Raw genomic sequence first — 21,218 nt, forward strand, 5'->3', positions numbered from 1 at the left:
CACAGCCATCTAAGTGCCTTTTAATTTTGCTGCACATTTATTGGAACTACAGTCTGAGTCACCTGGGATGTGTTAGGGAGATTAAATTGAAGATTCCAGTGACTCATTTTTAAATGTTTCCAGGGAATGGCAAGAAATTGGAGGGCTATTTCCCACCAAAGAACAGAGCTTTGGCATCCTTCCCAGAAGATATATCCCATCTGCTGACTCTGAGAGTGGGCTGGACAGTGCATCTTCACGGGGTTAAATACAAAGGTTCTCCTTCTCCAGGGATAAACGCAGTCTGGACAAAGAAACAGGAATGGGCAGGTAACAAATGTGAAGGGCTGTTTAGATATACACACTTTGGCTTGTTTATTATTTGGGAGAGCTACACAGTCTGGCATTTAGTTCTTATCTTAAAATGTGTTATCCTTCCCCACAAGGCAAAAATCAACTGCAGTTCACCTAAGCCTGTCCACATTCAGTCTGTGCATGTGCTCCTCAACTGAATGCAGGGCCTAGAGCCTCTTGTTTTCTTCTTCCATCTAGCTCCCTTCAAGTCATTTCTTTCCTGCCAGGCCCTGGTGGGAGTCTGAGCGTGAGACCCCTGGCATGGTGGATCCTAACACTATTCTTGAGCCTGAACAAAAGTTCTCACCCTTTCTGGACCTACACCTTTCAAATAGAGTAAGCCCTGGGCTTTGTGGTCTCTTGAGCTCCCTCTAGCCAGGGTTTTCTATGGATTCCATGTTTTCTTGACTTTGGATCAATGTAGATGTCTATCAGCATACCCATCTCTCCAAACCTGGCCCATAAGAGATCTGACCAGGGTCGACCATAAAGTCCATGTAACTGATGTCTCCTATATGCAAAGTTCTTTCTGGCAGTAAAAGCCTAGAACCATAGGCTTCTTTAGAGAAGTGGGTTGCAGTCCCTCATTGTACATAGGAAGAAAATTGTCGAGTGAGATTTACAAGATGTCCTGGTAAGTGAGTGGCCCAATTGTACACAATTCTATGCTGGTCAGTAGCTGTTTGTTGATGGATAAGTGAAAAACTGGAACCCAAGCGCAGCTGTTCCAACTCCTACCCAGTGTCCTACACTGTCTCTAAATCTAGGCAGCTGCAGATATTCCCAGCCTGGTGTGGCAACTCTAAGAGCTAGTCCTAATTAATTTTCAGTTCATTTTGAACCAAAAGGACAGCTATGAAGATGGTGAGTAACAAAGGTATAAATGGAGGTGGAAATACAGACCTCTCCAAACAAGTTTCCTGGACATTGTTACCTGGATTAATCCTAGTTCCTGCAGTTCTGCAAAGAAAAGGCTAGAGAAAGAGTATTCTAGTTAGTGGACTATGAATCTCTCTCCTGCCAAGCATGCATAGGTCTGAATAGGGGGGACCAAGAAGAGTCAATATGTTCATGGCCACATGATGCAAGGCCAAATGGTGGGATTTCCTGCAGCAGGTTGTAGCAAGCTAGTTCTCTCTGGGAAGTCATTTGTGTTCATCAGTACTGCTTCAGTCATTGAGTGTGATGACTGAAATTTTAGGAACAAAATCTATTGAAGTCAAAGTCTGAGTCCCTGTTTGTTCTGGGCTCCCAGGCTCTTAACCCCCACCCCCCCGGAAGGTCACATGATCCCTAGCTCCTCTTAAGTTGATTCTAAAGGAGTTGTGTGCATTTCAATAGGAGACTCTTGACTACAAAGTTCCTCAAAGCCACCTCTGATGCATTAATGGTGACCTTTCAACTAGTGTGACTATCTTTACCGATTGTGAGTTTAGTGAGAAGTATGTTAGAAGGCCTTCCTGATCCTTCCAGAAGACAATTGTACTGAGGCCCTCTCACATAAAGGTTCCACCCAACCCAGGATAACTTACTGATGAGGGCTGTCACAATCTCCTCCATGTTTTCCAGGAAGCTAGTGAGGTGCTGGGTGAAGGACAGATGTGGGGAGGTAACTTGGGCCACCACAGCTGCAGCCTCAGCTCGAGTGGCCTCTGAGTGGCTGTCATCAGTCAAGATGTCGGCCAAGCACAGGATACCATCCACCTGCAGATGGAGAGAAAAAACTTCCCTGTGTACCTTGAAAGGGCGGGTGCCACTGCTTAGGACAGTCAGGCGGCAGAACCAGCTCCTCTCATCCTACAAGATCAACCTTCACTTTTGAGGACAGCTCACACTCCTTGTGGAGCCAGAGGATACCTGAGGATGAACCCCTTCCCAAATGACCCAAAGTTAGACATTTAAATGCCTCTGCTTTGAGCCCAGGAAAGGTAAGTGACCTCTTGTGGACTTTCTAGATAGCAGACCGTAAGCCACGTGTCTAGGGACTGACCTTGGCCATGTATCACTGAAAAATGCAGTAGAAACAAGAGTTACTTAGTGATCTTCTGACCCTGAGCTCCAAGCCAGGCTCCATCTTTCATGCTGTGTGACTTTACATCCCTGATACTGTTCCCTCTCACATGAAGCAGGGTGTCAGGAAGCCAGGAGATGCTAAAACAGGTAATGCCTTATAGAGAAGACAAGGTCAAGAAATGTGGGCTCTCTCCTCCCATCTTCGCCTTTTGCAGCAGGCTGAGCGCAATGCTGCTCTCCTTTCCCCTCTTGTCCTCCAGTGTTCCCCACAGAAGCCTTGCTCCATGGAAGCCTTGCTCTCTCTGCCCAACCAGAGAAGTTAAGGTCTTGTGGGACATAGATGCCAGAAAAAGACGTGTTTCCCAGTCCTACCCCAGCCAGACCTGCTCTTGGCACAGTAGTAGGAGACACTTCTAGAGTGCCCATAGTGTGCCTGTGCCAAGTTCCACACTTGGTAGAATGTGTATGTCACTGTATCACTGCAGCAACCATCCCACTGTGACAGAAAGAAAAACTTAGAAAAGATTGTGCACCTGCCCTGGATCTTTAACTTTCAGACTTATGGGTTTGGAACTTGAGCTGAATAGTCTGCTCTTCAACACCTGCATTTTGAAAGGGACATTAAACTTCCCCCTGAGAAGTCACACCTGAACATAAAACTTACCCTCCATCAGGAGTCAGCACATGGGCTTTAGGGAGAAGGAGCAGGATCTTGGCACAGATAGACCATCAGTGTTCCTGCAGCTCCTCCAGGATCTAGGATGCTAAGCTGCTGAGGACCAGTGCTGGAGGTAGGGCAGGGGCAAGGCAGGAATAGGGAGAAGGCTTGACTGGTGTCTGCATCCCTGCTTCTTGCTACTAGCTCTAGTGGGCCCCCAGAGCTTGCCTTTCATTTGATTAATTACCACTACCGCCTGCAGTCCTGCTCCTCTCTTAAATGGCTCTTGGGACCTGAAAGGTCCATTAGCTGTGAAGGCCATTGGCAATTTCAGACTCAAAGGAGACAAATGTGGAAACAAGAGCCCAGGGAATAGTCCACAGTAAAACCCACCTGGCTGTGCTTAATACAAGGAACAAACAGCAGTCAGCCTGCCCCCAGTGGGACTGGACTCAAGCCAGGTATTTTATTAACAGGCCCTTGGGGAGAGACCTCGTTTGAGCCCACAGGGCAGCTGCAGGCCTGGAAACAGGAAGAAGCCTCTCAATTGACTGGCTCACGTCCCTTTTCCTCCCTTTGAGCATCAGTCAAGAGTGTTGCTAAGAAGTATGAGGTCCCTAATGGGAAAATATCTCCATCGATCCAGTGCCCTCAAATGTGTCTTGACTGTAGCTGCCACTGCTACCCTGGTCTCTGACTCACTTGGAACAGCAGCCAGACTCAAACAAGTATGCTGCCCTGATGCACAGCCCAATCCGAGCTGGTGGTCCCAGGATCCAGTGAGACCCAAGGCTCAAATATGAACCCCTCTCCCCAGGCCAGAAGTCAGTCAGTCTGTGGCCTGTGTAAGTGCAAACCAAGTGCCGGGCCTTGTACTACAAAAACGCTGCCCTCATGGTAGAGGAAGTGACTCTTGCCACGAATATCCATCATGCAGAGTGATTTCCCAGAAGATGCTCTACTTCTTCTGGAAGCCACCTTTGACTTAACACACTCACAGTCCAGCTTAGGAAGATGATTCTCTCTGGGCTCCCATGGTCAAGAAGATACTTCTGCTGTCTTCATATTTTAATGCTAAAGAATGTTGTGTCTCCAGAAATCCACAAAGATACCCCCACAACAGACTGCTGGCAATGGTAGAGAGACAGTCCGAACTGACCTACTCTGGTGATGGGATGGCCAAACACCCTAATTGTCGTGCTAGAAACCTCATCCAACTACTGAGGGATCTGGATGCACAGATCCATAACTAGGCCCCGGGTGGATCTCTGGGAGTCCAATTAGTGAGAATGAGGAGGGTTTATATGAGCGAGAATTGTTGAGACCAAGGTTGGATAAAGCACAGAGACAAATAGCCAAACGAACTGAAACACATGAAATATGAACCAATGGCTGAGGGGTCACCAACTGGATCAGGCCCTCTGAGTGGGTGAGACAGTTGATTGCCTGATCTGTTTGGGAGACATCCAGGCAGTGGCAACAGGTCCTGTGCTCATTGCATGAGTCGGCTGTTTGAAACCTGGGGCCTATGCAGGGTCCCTTGGCTCGGCCTGGGAGGAGGGGACTGGACCTACCTGGACTGAGTCCACCAGGTTGATCTCAGTCTGTGGGGAAGGCTTTGCCCTGGAGGAGATGGGAATGGGGGGCAGACTGGGGGGAAGGTGAGGGGGGCGGGAGGGGGAAGAACAAGGGAATCTGTGGCTGATATGTAGAACTGAATTGTATTACAAAATAAAAATTTTAAAAAAAAATTAAAAAAAAAAGAATGTTGTGTCTCCAAGTGGGATTGTGGTTGCATCTAATTAACTGTAGGTTACTTAAAAGAGAATCCCTGTGCTCCTCTCAGAGCTATCCTACCATATTCACAGTTAGGCCAGGAGTCAGCTTGGTAACAGGTCCACAGCAAACTTTCATGCTTCTCCAGTATTAGCAACACACAATGAAGTGTCTATCTGATCCTGTGTCTACCCGGACCCCTGTTTTGTAAGCATGAGGACCACAGCTAGTTCACTTTGAGTTGCTTGATGTCCGGAATGAGGGGGGTTTGGGGAAGATGGGGAATAAATAGCAGAAACTATTTGACCTAAAACTTGAGGGTACATTGTAGATTTATGCAAGTAACATGATGACATTGTAAACAAGAGGAGGCTGTGAACAAAGACTCAAAAAGGACAGCATTGGAACAGAAGCTAACTCAACACCAATTCCAGAGATCCTTGGCCCCAGGTGATGCTTCTGGGTTTCCCAGAACACCTGTGGGTTCCTGGATATTCAAAGGACAAACTGTTCATTGTCTTGCTTTCTTCTGATAGGTTGACTGTGTTTCAGATTGCCTCTGAATTATGAAATACATCATCCCTTCAACATGGATCACATGATAGAAATTATTACAAACATATATAGCACATATATTCATATATACTCATAAAATATATCATCTATGTAGGAGAATATAGAATATATGCTTATTTGTTTACATTTGAGTATATTGAATATATAAATGTATAAGGGGTAACATGATTTATAAAGGATTCCAATAATTAAATGGAAAACCATGGGAAGATCTATGTATGCTGAGTATTCAGAAATTCAAAATCTTAGAAATGGCATTAAGCTAAGGCTTCTTCTTCATCTCATCTCTGTGAACACATATCACTGAAAAGACCTCACCCTGGGTTCTGTGTTGTTGATGCCCTTGTTTTTATTAGCTCTCTGTCTAATAAACTAAGCTTTGTGGGTTTTATAACTGATGTAAATGGTGCTATAGTCTATAAAGGGATTTTCTTTCTCCCTCAGACATCCTTGGGTTTATAAAACTCCTTCCTGTCACCATGTGTGTCTGTGACCCATATGTTTTCATGGCTGTATGTTATTTCACTGTGCAAATCTATGGAAATTCAGGAACACATTCCCCTAATGATAGTCACTTGAGTGTCTTTTGAGGTTCGCTATATTGGACAAGTACTGTTACAAATATTCTTAGAAAAGTCTTCTGAGTATGTGCCAGTTTCCCTGGGAGTCTTGACATAGGAATTTTTAGGGCACAGCATTTGAACATCTTTACTAATACTGCTAATTTGCTTTGCCATATTGTTGTATGCTGTGGAATAATGCTTTTGTACACTGGTTTAATAAAATGCTGATGAGCCAGTAGCCAGACAGGAATTATAGGTGGGATAAGAAGACAAGGAAAATTCTGGGAAGAGGAAGGCTGAGTCAGGAGATACCAGCCTGCCATCCAGGGAGCAGCATGTAATGGCATACAGGTAAAGCCACAGAACACGTGGAGACATATAGATTAACATAAATGGGCTGAGTTCAAGTGTAAGAGCTAGTCAATAGTTAGCCTGAGCTAATGGCCAAACAGTTTTAATTAATATAAGCTTCTGTGTGTTTACTTGAGTCTGAGCAACTGTGGACTGGGCGGGACACAGGAAAACTTCAGCTACAGTTGTAGCAAGTAAAACTTACCAACACTATAGGAAGGTATTTCATGTCACATCCTTCTCTGGTTTTCATATTATGTTTATAATGTTTAGTAATTTGATGGTTGGATGAGCAATGTCCCCAATAGTCACTTGGTCTCAGTTGGTGATGCTGTTTAGGGTGGGTATGGAACTTTCAGGAGATGTGGCCTTGATGGAGGAATTACATCCCTGGGGGAAGGCTTTGAGGGTCTATAGTCTCATCCCACTTCCTCCTCTCCTTGCTTCCTGTATGTAGATAAAACATGATCCCCCAGCTTCATGTTCTGGCCACCTGCTGCCGTGACTTGCCCACCACTATGGACTCTCCCTATCGAACTGAAAACCAAATAATTTTTTCTCTAAGTTTCTTTAGTCATGGTGTCTTATCACAGCAACAAAAAAGTAGCTAATAAAGATGAGGCATAAAACTGTATTTTAACTTGTGTGTATCAATACTAATGAGACTGAGCCTTTTAAACCATTTTGGTTTGCTTTGGTGTGGTTTGCTTGGGCTTTTTTGTTTGGTAAGTTGGCGGACCCTGTTCATATGTCTTGCTTGTCTTTTATATTTGGTGGCTTTTTGTAGGAGCCAGATTTCCTTGGCCCTTGGTTCTGAGGCTGGTGATTTTCCTCAGCCCATCACTAGCAGGCTGCCACACAAATTGGTCTCCATACACACCACCATCTCCAAAGCTCCAATCCAGCCCAACTCACCACAACTCATCACCAAGGGCCACAAGCCACTGGGTTATGAGCTTTTTACCATTTACATCAATTCAGGCCAGACCTATTTGTCTGAATCCTTGCTGTCTCTTAACTACTTAAACAATTTTTGTTACCTCTTTGAGACTGTATCCTAAAATTTAGGTGAATAATGCCAGTATCAGTGACTTCCATTTTTCTTACAAAATGGGTATTTGAAATATTAACTTTAAAGGAATATTTAAATTATTCAATGAGAGACTGCATGGGCAGTGCCTGCCACATGGTGGTGCCATTATTCCATCCTATCCCCACCTGTGTCTTGCAGTTATCTCCTGATGCCTAGAGTCCCTCAATTCTGTGTGCCTCAAAGCCTCCTAATGGGGCTTCCCTCCAAGGTCCCTTTCTGCAGTCTCCTCCAAAAGTGAGAAGCTCAGCCCTCTGGGTAATGTGTCAGTCAGGTTTCCTTCACTGTGACAAAATACTTGAGAAAATCACCTCACAAGGAGGACAGGGTTATCCAGGCTCCTGGTTTCAGTACTCTCGTGGCCCTTAATTGCTTGGCCTCTTTGTTTCAGGCTCCTGACAGTGCAGTACATCATGGTGGAGCATGTTACAAAGGAGGCCTGTTCACCTCATGGCAGCTACCTGGTAAAGACAGAGAAGAAGCCAGGGCTCCAACGTCTTCTTCAAAGGCACTGTCAATGTCCTAGCTTCCTTCCATTAATCCTTACTGTCCAGTGGTTCTACTACCTCCCATTAGTACCACAGGCTTGCAACCAGACTTCTAGCATGACTGTCAGGGAGGCATTTAGGATACAAACCATAGCACTTGGCAGGGGATCCACCCACTTGTGTGGACATCTGATCACACAATCCAGAACCAAGACTTTTTAACTGGGTATCATCCATGACTGACTGGGAACACTAAGATGCATAATCAGAATCCCTCAGCAAGGAGTCCGGCAATGCCTGGCACTACACCTGTATGTCTAATGATTGTCAGTCACTGAGTATCTGCATTGTGACCTGTGCCTAACTAGTCATCAGCACAGGGATGGCACTGAAACAAGTGACAGAGGCAGAGACGTGACAAGAGCAGAGAGAAACAGACACAAGAGGGTGTTGAGGGAGAGGATTACAGAGGACTTGGGTCAGACCCTCTCCTTTGACTCCTCCTGCTGAGTGCTCTCTCGGTCTTGGCCTTCTCTCCCAGGGCTCCAGCATAGTTCAAGGGCTGTGTCCTCCTCCGCTAGCAGCATTTCTCTGCTCGCTCTCTTAGCCTCTTCCCCTCAGCCAGACGTCATCTTTTGCTGCCACTCTGGACCACACTGCAAACTGGACTCACATCCGCACGGCCTTGATGGCTCACTCTGGTGCCTCTCGGGGATAAATCTTCATCCCACCCCCACCCCCAAGATGCACGTCTATATTTCCAAACCCCTACTGGATCATTTTGTATTGAATTCTAAAAAACAATTGGTCTGGATATTCCATGAGCTCCTCAAACCCAGTTTGCTCAAAGTTGGAGTGCTGTCCTCAGTTCCCTCCTGCCTACCATTTCAGACCCAGGTCAAGTCACCTGCCTCCCCAGACAGAGGCCATCTCTGTCTTCCCAGCTGCCATACCGCTCTGATCTGATGACAATTACAACATGTGTCATCTGGTATGGTCTGTCCGAGTCACGTGCACATGCTCTCTACTTTGGGGCCCTCGGGGAAGCCAAGCACTGGATTCTCTCTAGGTCCTTGGAACCCAGCTGAGATTCAGTATTCAACAGCCATGCTACAGTCTGGGAGGAATGATGAGAAAACAGAGAAGCTAGGAGACGTCCCAGGCCACACAGTACAACATGCTAACTCTGATCCTTGTTTCTGAGCTCCTTGCCGTGTTCCTACCTCCATGGAGCCTTTAAGAAAGAGATGAACTGAAGCCATGGCTAGGTCAGTGGAGGTCATTGAGCTCCATTCCTATGAATGGCCTGGGAGTAACGCTGCCTGAGGCCAGCTCCTTCTAACACCAGTCTCATTTCAGGAAAGTCTCCAACCCCTAATTGCCTATTTCCCACCCTTAGTCATAAAGTTGGTGCCAGGAGAGTTGTGTAATCAAAGCACTTTGACAGCCTTAAAGAAACGGCTGCTGGAAGCACTTACAGATAATTAGCTCTTACACAGAGTGGGATAGGCCTGGGCCTGAGATCAGGTGTTCCTGGTGGGTGTGCATGTGGGGATGAAGTTGGTCTGGCTAGGGTATCACCTGGATAGCAGGGCTCACAGTCCTGGAGTTTGGCAAAGAGAGAGCTAGCAAATGGGGAGATTCTCACTGGGGGTCTGGAACTCATGCTTCTGGGGCATTCAAAGTGAGAAAACTATGTCAGATTTATGAGTAATTCTCCCATTGATTGCCCGTCTCCCCCCCAAGTGTCAGAGGTGGCTGTTACACAAACACTGAAGGAAAGCAGGCTGTGTGCAAGACCCATCAAACATCACTGGTGCTGGTCAGCCATCATAGCTTTGTGTTAGAGCACATGTTTTGTTTTTGCTTTGTGTTTAGTTTTCGGCGAATGCCAGAGGAGCTATCTAGTGGCTTATGTAAATGCAGGAAAACTTGATCATGGGAGAAAATTACAAGAGCTTCAGAGTCTGTTTGTCTGTCTCCCCTCCAAACCCCCCATCCAGTCCATGCCATCCTCTGCCTCAACTTACAATCTTCCTGCCTCAGCCTCCTAAGTGCTGGAATGATAGGCATTCACCACCAAGCCCATCTCCTAAGACTGCTAATTTTCTCCTTTGTGATTCTGTCTACCCAAATATCTAAGACCTACAGGGAAACAGAAGACAAATGAGAATTTCAAAGAGACTGGAAACCTGTTCCTGGGTCCAAGTTCATCTAGCATATAATCAGTCAGGAAAATTCAATTGTGGTTGGAGAGAAAAACAAGAACAAGTGGAAGCCAAGGACCGGGCAGAGCATCTGGTGGGTCAGAAGTAGGCATCGAAGTAGGAACCAGGTTGGACAATGTTCAGGACAATGTCGTAGCTATGCCTGTGAGCCAAGGCTCCTCTTATAAAACTTCTCTTCTGTTTCCCTGTAGGTCTTAGATATTTGGGTAGACAGAATCACGAAGGAGAAAATTAGCAGTCTTAGGAGCTGGGCTTGGTGGTGAATGCCTATCATTCCAGCACTTAGGAGGCTGAGGCAGGAAGATTATAAGATGTGCTTGTTTTAGAGTTATGGTAGAGATGGCAACTCAATAAAAGCCACAGAAACTAAGCAAGCCTCCAAAAGATAACAGCATCCTCCTCTAAGCCAACATATCCAGGCTCCAGCCCCACATCTCCCATTATTTTAAACACAAGTGGATAAATGCAAACACGACATCACAATAGAAATGGAAGAGTGGGTAGAAAGGGCTATGTGGCCCCTCTGAGGGAAAGTCAGGAAGGCCAAGGGAGGAAGATGCACAGGCAAAGAAGGTCGAGGGGAGCTGAGAGAAACCATCATGGTTTGGGAGTATAACTAGAAAACAATCTCTGTCAGCAGAGGATTTCCCTTAAAGCACATTTCAAATAGATGTTCAGAAGGCATTTGGCTTGGGGTGACTGTCCCTTGGATCAGTGTTACTAGCCCTGTGCTGATGTGAAAGTGTCAAGTTTTCAGTAAAGTCCCACCGAGGTCCAGCTGGGACCTGGGCTGCAGCCAAAGTGCTTAGGTCAGCGACTCTCAGATGATGGGTGCCATGACCCAGGGAAGTACTAAACATTGTAATAATGGCTAGGCATACTGGCACAAGTCTTTAATCCCAGCACTTGGAAGGCAGAGGCAGGTAGATCTCTGAGTTTGAGACCAGCCTGGTCTACAGAGTGAGTTCCAGAACAGTCAGGGCTACACAGGAAAATCGTGCCTCAAATATATATTACCTGAATTTTAAACACCAGAAATTTGATTTTAATGATCTATCTTTATGTCTTTTAAAAACTCTTCATGTGAGTCTAACAGACATCGAATTGAACACCAGTGTCCTGGGGACAACTGTGATACAAGAAAGTTTACACAACCTTCAGAGTTTGCAGAGTGTGCCTGCTTTCTGACTTTACTTCCTCAGGATACATCATACACAGCAACAAAACAGTCAATGATACATCAGCCTTCCTCTGACATCAGTAGCAAGACATAGGAATCCGGCAGCAACAGCATTTCCATCTAACGAGGTGCTAGTCGATGCGATCACACAAAAGAAAGAACAGTGATTGAAATAAGCAGACCTGCCATTCTTGATACCATTCTTTACACACGGTGCAGATGTGCAGAAAAACGTGACATGTCAGCGTTCTACTAAAGTGTGTAAGTAGACTTAGCACAACCACTAGATACAATAGCAAAAGTGTATTTTCTATGTTTTAGCAACAATATTTCAAAAATATTCATTTAAAAATACCACTTACATTACTGTAAAACATAGCTATGAATAAACATTTAAAAGATGTAAAAGGGGCAAATCCTTGAAGACAGTCTATACTAAGGAGAGAGACCTGTTATGTTCATTGATCAGAACACTTTAATTGTTTGAGGTGTCAAGCTTATATAGAAATTTGAAGAACTCCTAATTAAGTATCAGGGGGTATTTTACAGAAACTAACAAGTTGGTGATAAAAATGAATATAGGAATACAAAGAATTGTCAATACAATATTAAAAAACAAAGGTAGAGAGCTTTTACAACTCAACACCAAATTGTATTAGATTGGGGTCTCAGTGCTATATTGATATAAGGATGGTCCAAAAAAAGACAGACAGAACAGAAAAATGAGGTCCAGAAAAGGATTCTATCCATCACTTCGTTTACATGAAAGTATATCAGCTTAGGGACAGTCTTTTTAATAAATGGTGTAGGCTCCACTGACTAACTGTGTGGGGAGAAATTAAACATTGGAACCAGGTGAAGTGAGCTACAAGTCAAAACTGTGAACAGGAAAACAACGAGCCTCCTTGGGATGTTAGCTTCGCCAACTACACACAGCCCAGTACCATCTGGGAAGAGAGTCTCAATAGGAACTTTCTAGACCAGGCTGGCCTGTGGGGTGTGTCTGTGGGGATTTGTCACAATTGTTAACTGATTTGGGAAGATCTAGCCCATTTGGGGTGGCACCAGTCTCTAGGCAGGGACTCCTGACCAGCATAACAAAGGAGGAGGCTAGTTGCGAGCAAGCAAGGATTCGTGCATTCTCTGCTCTTGATTGAGGATGTGATATGACCAGCTGCTTCGAGCTCTGGCCACTGTGACACCCCCCCTCCCCTGTAGTGGGTAGCCATTCCAGCTTTGATCTGGAAGTTCCAACCCCCATTAAGGCTTCAGAACTGTCACATCTACAAGGTGGGGCCAAGAGAGGACCCTGAAGACCCGAGATCCGGATGCGCCAGCTCTCTTGGTTCCTGGACCCTGGACGCTGGAGGTAGACCAAGCAGAGTTCTCCAGAGAACACAGCTGAACTGCGCTACACCTTTCCCAGACCCTGTAAACTATCCCTTCACTTGTAAGTTACCCCACAAAATAAACCTCCTTTTTAACTACGTGGAGTGGCCTTAATAATTTCACCAATACTCCCCCAATGATACAACTGTAATCTAAAAATTGTCAACTGGAAAAAACCCTTTTTCCCCTAAGCTCCTTTTTGTCAGGATGTTTTTAATCACAGCAACAGAAATAAAGCAAGGACAGTCCCAAATAAAATACAAGAGAATCTCCTCATGGCTTTGGAGAAAACAAGGATTTCTTAAATGGACAGAAATGGCTCTCACTACAAAAGAAATCAATAAACTGGACCTTAACAAAATCAAGAATTTCTATTTATTAAATGACAGCATTAAGAGAATGATAAAGCAAACCGCAGGCTGACAACATTTATTCTCACTATCTCTATCTGAAAAGGGATTTGTGTCTAGAATACATTTTAAAATTTATAAATCAATAAGGCAAGACAAACGATGCACTATTTTTAAATGAGAAAACATCTCAGACTGACATTTCACCCATAATAGAGACAACCAAATGGACAACAGGGATATGAAAATGTGCTCCAAATCATTACTCATCAGAAAAACACACCTTAAAGTCATAGTAAAAGATGAGTGTGTGCCTGAGTAAGTCAGAGGCAGGGGACTGCCTCATAAATCTACAAGCAACTTGATCTGTGCTTCTGAAGCAATCTAAGGAAAGACCCCAGCATCGCTTTGGAAATGGTACACATTCGTCATCTCCATGGGTCTTTCTGTCTCCCTGTCTCCCTTTGCCTGTGAATCTCCTCTCCTGTCTCACAGTCCTCCGCTTTCCCTGTCTCTCCTCATTTCTGTGGGCGACCAGTAAGCCCACCACTTGCTCTTAGGAAATGACAGATGCTGACTCCTGTTCCATGATCTAAGGGCTGCTCTCTGTCCCTTCTACACTGCCAGTACCAGAATGTCACAGGAAAGGCATCCTCCTGGACCAGTTCCACACCATTCTGCATGGATGCTCTCAGTCTCCCACTTCCTTTTGCTGTCAGAAGCCTCATGTCTCCTGCTCCCTTCCCAGTAGTACTTCTCCACTCAGAAGCCAAATGAGAGCCCGCCCACTACTGATAGCCAAAAGCATCACCTCTACACCAAGTCAGGTCCCCTAAGGCACAGCTTCTCTTTACCCCAGCACCAGCACTATATTCACACCCAACTTTATATGTTTTCTTTCTTCTCTAAATCCTTTGGGTTCTAAGGAGGAAGTGGACACTGGTTAACATTTTACCCACATCTCCTCACCCCTAGTCACCACATACACAGAGGCAGGAAGAAGCTTTCAAAAGGGGGACACAGGGACAGAAGGCTGCAAGTTCTGCTCCGGCGTCTTCTCTGGGAACATCCCCTCGCACACCAAGGGAACAGGTACCAGATTTCCCATCTAAGAGAACTCAATACTTCTAGTTTTCCTACATCACACTGTGTCATACTGAGTTCATTCTCCACATGCTACCAGAAAGCTTTCCCGTTGGCATTGGGCAATGTCCTTCTGGTTTGTTAGCGAACCAATAGCCAAGAGAGGGGGCCTCACTGCTAGCACCATCAACTGTGTTAGTCTTACCTTTCTCACATGGCTACTCATCCTGGCCCACCAGCCCCCTACATCTGCTTGGAGATATTGGAATTTGAGCCCAGGATCTGAGGAGGGAGGGAGAGAGAAGAATCTGAAGCAAACCATGAGGGTCCAGTGTGCAAATGGGACTGAGCTCATATCTCACAGGAAGATATTCAACCATTTTATAGCCATTCTTTCCTTATTGAAGGATCTCATAGGTTTTATATCCCACACCCACCCATCCATCTGCTGCCTCCACCTCTCACAGGGTCCTGAAACTGCTGGCAGAGACTCTGCAAGACAGACCCTGTTCACCTAGCCTCAGCCCTGTGACTGATGGTAGGAATGATGTGGGTATGTACAGCATATGCATACACACACACACACACACACACACACACACACACACACACACACACACACAAAGAGAGAGACAGACAGACAGACAGACAGACATAGACACACAGACAGACAGACAGACAGACACACACACACACACACACACACACACACCTCTATATCTTCACATTGCCAAACAACATTTCCTCAGTCATGCCCAACCATCATTTACCTGCACATCTGTATGTGCAAGCCATTTCCTTGGCAAGCCAAAGCAGCTAGCAGAATAGTGTCCCTTGGCGGGGAAGCCCAGGGAGAGCTCTGAGTTATGAACACCAAAGAAGCAAGAGAGCTGTTGGGAAGGAGATCAGAGCTGGTTCTGAACTTGAAGTCAACATGCAGAGGTGAAAAAAGTCAATTAAGATGGCCTAGCAGAAGCAGAAGACCCACAGAAGGGGTGCCACACTGTACTAGAAGCATGCAAAAGACCATCATTCCAATGTTAACTCAAAAGAGCTCAGATGGGTGCAAAGTTACAAGTGTAGCTAGACAGCAACTCTAGCCCTGGATGTCGAAGAACAGGGAGCAACAGGGAGCATGCTCAGTAGTCACTTGGGGGACAGGAGGGTTTCCCTGCCAAAAAGACTCAGAGCAGGGCCAGCTGCTAAGCCCGACAACCTGAGCTCAATCCCTCAACCCACATAGTGGAAGAAAAGAAAGGACTCGCTCTTACAAGTTGTCCTTTGACCTCCACATGTACTCTGTGACATGTGCATGTGATCACTCTATCATACATGATTAATTAATTAACTGTAAAAGATGCATAACTGATTCTCTGGGGAAGCCTCGGGGATAGGGGTTTAGGACACAGGTTGCAAGATCTGCCTGCATCTTTCGCCTGGAGGATGATATCCCTATAAGAAACATTGGTTGTCTTGAATTTTAGACACCACCCCTACATATATCACAGGATATCTCTTCTGGTCCTAACTAACCCCTGGCTCTGGGGCCCAGAGCCCAGAAGTCACAGCAGTTCCAGGAAAAGGCTGCCCTAGGCAACCTGACAGGGCTGCCAATGCAGCTCTTGTCCACCAGGGGCCGCTGTTGTACAGCACATGGTGTCCCACAGAGCACCCTCCACTCCCTCAACTGAATCACTTAGGTATCCAGGCTGCCAAGAGCTTCATCCCTTCTTCAAAATCAGATTGGAAATGATCTTCAGGAAGAGGGTAGCTTCCCGCCAGCACTCGGGACAGTACTAGCCCACCATGTCAATAGAATCCTCTGGACAGTACTGGCCCACCATGTCAGCAGAATCCTAGGGAAAAAGCAAAGGAAAGGCCCGGGGCAGGGAAGAGCTGAGTTTGAGTCCACCTTTTAGAGCCTTTTAATCCTCTTCATTCCTGCCCTAGAGGACAGACTGGAAGCTAGACTGTAAGAGAAAGGAATGAGCCACACTCCTTCTCCCTTCCACACCCCACCCCAGTCAAAACAAGCCAGCTGACGGGGGACCTGAGGCTCTGCTCAGCCCTAGCCCATTCCTAGGGCAGTTGAGTTCATTGTCAGGCATGGGGGTGGAAGCCGCACAGAAGCCCCTGGAGAGGAGAGGGGAGCATCTGGATCTGCTTTCAGAGCACTCCTGTCTCTTAATCAGAGCTTCTAGAGAAAGAAGAAGGCTTAGCATTCACAGTCCTGCTCTCCCCCACAGCTGCACTTGAATATCAGAACTGCCTTGCCCTACGATGGCACACGATGGCCTCTTTTGGACCTTGGAGGAGAGAAGGAATCCACAGGAAGGAGAGAGGAAAAGCACAGGGCTCCCAGTTTGGCTCTGCACCTCCCACGGTCTAACCTTGTCAGCCTCAACTTGCACTTCTGTAAAATGGAATGGAGGTGCCTACCGCTGCCTACTTACTTGAAGAATGACTGTGAGAATCAGAGAAGGCAAAAAGGATGGGGGAGAGTGGTTAATTTATTTTTAATGTGCTACTTCTGACTCAGACAACGGTGCAGAGCTCAGTGGAGAGAGACTCCTACTAAGCAGGTAGTGGAGCCTCCCCATTGCCCCCTAGCAGCCCACCTCTTCCTGGCCAGGGTCTCTTTCTGCCTAGACCTCCATCCAGCCCAGAGCCGCTGCATGAAGAGAGCAGCAGTTTCCCTTCCCACACCCGCCCACACCCTAGGGATTTTCTACTGCAACTTGAAATTGAACGCTTCTTCCTTCCCCTGCTCATCTTTAATTTCTTTATCGATCTTCATTAAACTCTCCCTTTGGCTCCAGGACAAAGAGAATCAACTCCTTATTTCATATACAAAAAAAAGGGGGCGGGGAGGGTAGGGGGTAAAAATGAAAGAATGTTCTTCTGAAAGTGAGACTGTCTCTTCTCTGAGGCTAAAAGAGCAATTTCTAGAACTGTCTAGAGAGTTGGCTAAAGTTGGCTGAACACTGGGCTCTGACCATCTCCTACTTACTCCGTCTGGCCTTAGCCCGGCATGTTTCTGTTCTTCAGGTACCCAGCTCCTCATCTGGACCATGTGCTCAGCTCTGATCCTCTAGTTCTGATCCTCTTTGGTCCCATTCTGTGAGCCAGCAGCATCTGGCAGGATATGTCCCACACTCAAATGCCAGCTAGAGACCCATCATATTGTTACCCTCTTCCATGTTCCACTTCCTGGCATGGAAGACAAAGTCAAAGATCAGAAGGAAGTAAACAGCTCCTTGGGACACCTTCTTCCTCCCCAGACTCTGTGATCCTCAGCAATGCCACTCTGCCTCGTCAGCCTTCCAGGAAAGCATCTCTGACCTGCCCACCTAAACAGAGTCGGGTGTTCTGCTCTCACCGAGCTGTGTGATTTTGAAGCCCTCAACCCATTCTGGGCTCTGGGTCATCTTGCTCCAGTCATCTCCCAAATGTGGTCCTGAGGACACGACCATCTCTCTGGGCTCCCCTGATTCCCTGAGCATGGAGCTCTTTAGAGACACAAAGCCTCACGGGTCAATGGCCAGCCACAGGGTCCTTTGCATCTCCTAAGACTGCTGTTCCCTGTCTGCCTTCAAGCACCTCTATACACCTACTGCGACCAGGTCTGCACTGGCTCTTTGGTTCTCTTTCCCCAGGAATTGTGAAAGGAGGGAGCCTTCTCTGAGGTCACAGGCCAACTCCCTCTCTATCTGTACTTCTGGGTTCTCCACTCCTGGCCTTTAGAACAAGCTGCTTACCTTCTCTGAGCTTAGCACAGGACCAGTGAGTGAGAGATGACTGTCTGCCAAGGACACAGGAAAAACATGGCTGACTTCTAGAAGTGTACTGATCCTAGGTACCAAACAGTGTGGAGCGTGTGGCTGAGCTAAACTAGACCTCTACATGGAAGACCCCTTAGGCATTGTTAGAGAGACCTGTAGGTGTTGACAATTTATCTTTTCCAGCTTTGCCCCCTGCCCTGACCAACACTTTGAGCCTAGCTCCAAGGGAGCCATTCCCCTGTGGACCCCATCTCAGAAGGGCCAGATCTTTCCAGGGTGGTAGAGAGAAAGAACCTGGGGTTTGGAATAAGCCAGGGATGTATTAGTGTCCGTGTCAACCATCCACATGTCCACCATCATCTCTGAACCTCAGTTTCACCATCTATGAAATGGAAAGGGGAAGGCTGGTGCTCCAGTCCCACCCAGGTGCTCCACACTGGACTTTAACACCTCTTCCTTTAGGACAGCCTTCCCTCTCAGGCTAGACCACTTTCTCCTACAGACAGTAACCTCCCAGAGCTCAGTGTCTCCCGAAGCCCTTGCCATTAACACTGCCCTGATCACAATCATGATTCCAGTGACTCGGTGCCACATGTACAACAGTCCCATGAGATTTCAATGTGACCATTTATCAGTAAAGTGTGTCCGAGAGGCTCAGGAAGTTACTTGGAGTGACTCGTGAGTTCTCAAAGTTCAAAGTGTGGAAAACCAAGGACAGCCTGCCTCTCCAAGTCCACAGGGCTCTGCTGCACTGTAGAGATGGCTTCCCAGCACACACAGACACGTGATGAAGAATGAGTCTGTAGAGTTAGTGTTGGACAGCAGGAGAGGGCAAGTGAGTGGGTGATACTGAAGGTATGTGTGCACTGGAGTAGTCAGGACCCAGCATAGACCCTCATTGATGAGCATCCTTTCTCTTCATCCTCAAAGAGCAAACATGATATTCAGCCAACCCAGCCCTGGAAAAGGTGAGCTGAAGCATCCTAGCTTTTTTTTGAGCAGCATCAGATGGGCACAGTGAGCTGTCTCTAGTCATTACAGCTGCAGCTTTCAGCTCCAAGCATGAAGATGCTGCTGTTTCTTCCTTGGTTCCTTCCTACTGCCCTGAAAACTCACCAAGCTAAGCAACTGACTGTTTTGGAGGTCTGGTGATATCAGTCCCCCTACTTTTTCCTCCATGTTCCCCAGCAAGCCCTACCAAGCCAGAATGAAAGAGGCTGAGAAAGAAACAAACCTCATTTGGCCATTTGGTCAACATCCAGGAAGGATTTGTAGGAGCCTGGATGCTGGTGGATTATGCAGCACAAAAGCTTAACATACTTAACCCATTTCCTTCATTGAGTCTGTCTCATCACCACGCAAGCAAGTGCACACACATACACACCACGCTTACACATCCAGACAGTGCATGGGAAGGGGAGAGATGATATCCAGTTTAGTCTTAGAGGATCTAGGATTTGATCTGGGATCTTCCACAACCTCAGCTGTAAGCCATTAAGCAAGTAGCTTCCCTCTTCCAAATCCATTTGCCCATTGAGTAGCAGGACCCAGGCACGGGCACCATTAACCTTAACGTATTACCTCCAATCCAGGGCTCTCAGGATACACTGGGCACAAAAGCTTCTAGCCAAGTGGGACGAAAGCATTCTGCTCAGAGAGCAAGCACTAGCATCTCTGCTCTCTCACTGTGTAACCTTACCCAAATGGCTTCCCCATTAGGAGCTGTAAACGAAGCAGACTCACTCTTCATTCCCCCACCTTGCCTAAGGGCACTTCGTACTCCTCTGCCTGGTGTAGGAAAGGATTTGGACAGAGGCAGGGTGGGAAGGAAGGTGGCTGATTGCCTTAGAGTCTAGACCTAAGCAAAGAAATCGGGGAAAGGCTGGGGCCACCTGGGTAGCTGGGCTCAGGCTATGGGACATCAGTGTGAAGGAAGGAGGCCTGTTCCTCCTCCAGGCAGATGCCCAGGAATGGATGTAGAGCACCCCAAATCCCACAGTCACCACAGCTATTCTGAGACACACTGGGCTTTAAGCCACAAGAATGTTCACCACACTTCCTTCAAATTAGGTTGGGAACCCCCCAAATATCAGTTCAGCCTCCCCAGCTCTACAGGCTAGTATCCCTAGGACCCAGCTGTAGACCCAGACCTACAACCTGGCCAGGGGTTAAGAGTATCTAAGATTAGACATGTTGCCCCAGGTTAGGCTGACACAGAAGCACCTAGGGCCTCCAAAGCACCAATTCTTTATTTGACCACACACTTCCCTGTGATACACTGGTCCAGCAAGACCTTGGACTGGTTCTAGTTCCCCTACCCAAGCTGTCTAGTCCTTCATGGAGTGGCGCCCTCCCTGCTTACCAAGGCACCTGTGCTGATTCATCTTGATTGTCCACTTGATTGGCTAGGGTGACATCTAGGAAGTTAGTAAAGCATACCTCTGGGTGTGTCTGTAAGGAAGTTTCCAGAGATGACTGGAACTGGTAGGCAAGACCTGAATGTGGGTAGTACCATCCCATGGGCCAAGGCCCAGTGGAAATGAAAGCAAAACAAAATCTCCGCCGCCCCCCTCTCTCCCTGTCTTCCTCTCTCTCCATGGTGGCTACAGGACATAATAAAGCAGCCAAGCTTATCCTTCTCCTCTCCCACTGGGATGCATTGCCTTACCTCAGGCCCCGTGTAAAGGATCCATCAACCTTGGCCTGAAACTAAGAGGCAAGCTAAACCCTTCTTTCTTTCAGAAGCTGATCTTCTCACGTATTTTGTCACAAGGATGGAAAAGTGACTGGCACAATGTCCACTGGCATCTTGCTCTTGCCACTTGCCATCAATGATCTGGATCCGCTTCTTCTGGCATCCTGCCATGAAAGGACCAACCATCCCAAACTTTCAAACCAGTCTCTACCAGCTTTCTTACCAGGACCTTGTTTGTCTCACACACTGGACTTTCTTGGTCTGTCACCCTAGCCTGAAATGCTTCGTGTCCCTTTAGAGCTGTCATTCATGGTTAGAGGCCAGGGCCCCTTTCCACTTAGTTTCACCATACCCCACAGTCAATGTCCCTAGTAGTTCCATGAGAAAAGGGCCTGGCAGAAGAAGGGCTTAGGTTAGACTTGCTACATGAAGAGGACCAAATGTCACCATAGGCTTCCAACACCAGCTGGCTCAGAGACTTCAACCCACTGAGACCATTGCCTTTACCTTCTCAAGCTGATGGACACCCTCTTCTACACAGCAGATAGAGGCCAGTGTGCGGAGTGCCTGGGGGTACACGCACCGGAAGCTGTCCTGCCGGCAGACCTTGAAGAGGGCTACAACCCCACCTTCCTGTGGAGAAGAGAATATCACATGATCATA

At 46.9% G+C, this 21,218-nt stretch overlaps 1 protein-coding gene across 1 annotated transcript in view; it reads right to left on the minus strand.

The window, feature by feature from the left end:
* Positions 1-21,218, minus strand: part of Insc (INSC spindle orientation adaptor protein) — a 111,551-nt gene that overhangs the window by 18,207 nt on the left and 72,126 nt on the right. Inside the window, exons 7-8 of the mRNA XM_059251472.1 lie at positions 21,063-21,188; positions 1,866-2,037 (exon numbers count right to left, since the gene is read on the minus strand). Of these exons, the coding sequence (XP_059107455.1) occupies positions 1,866-2,037; positions 21,063-21,188 (298 nt within the window). The remainder of the gene's footprint in view (positions 1-1,865; positions 2,038-21,062; positions 21,189-21,218) is intronic.

The sequence above is a fragment of the Peromyscus eremicus genome, chromosome 1, assembly GCF_949786415.1.
Source record: "Peromyscus eremicus chromosome 1, PerEre_H2_v1, whole genome shotgun sequence".
In the NCBI taxonomy this organism is placed as follows: Eukaryota; Metazoa; Chordata; class Mammalia; order Rodentia; family Cricetidae; genus Peromyscus; species Peromyscus eremicus.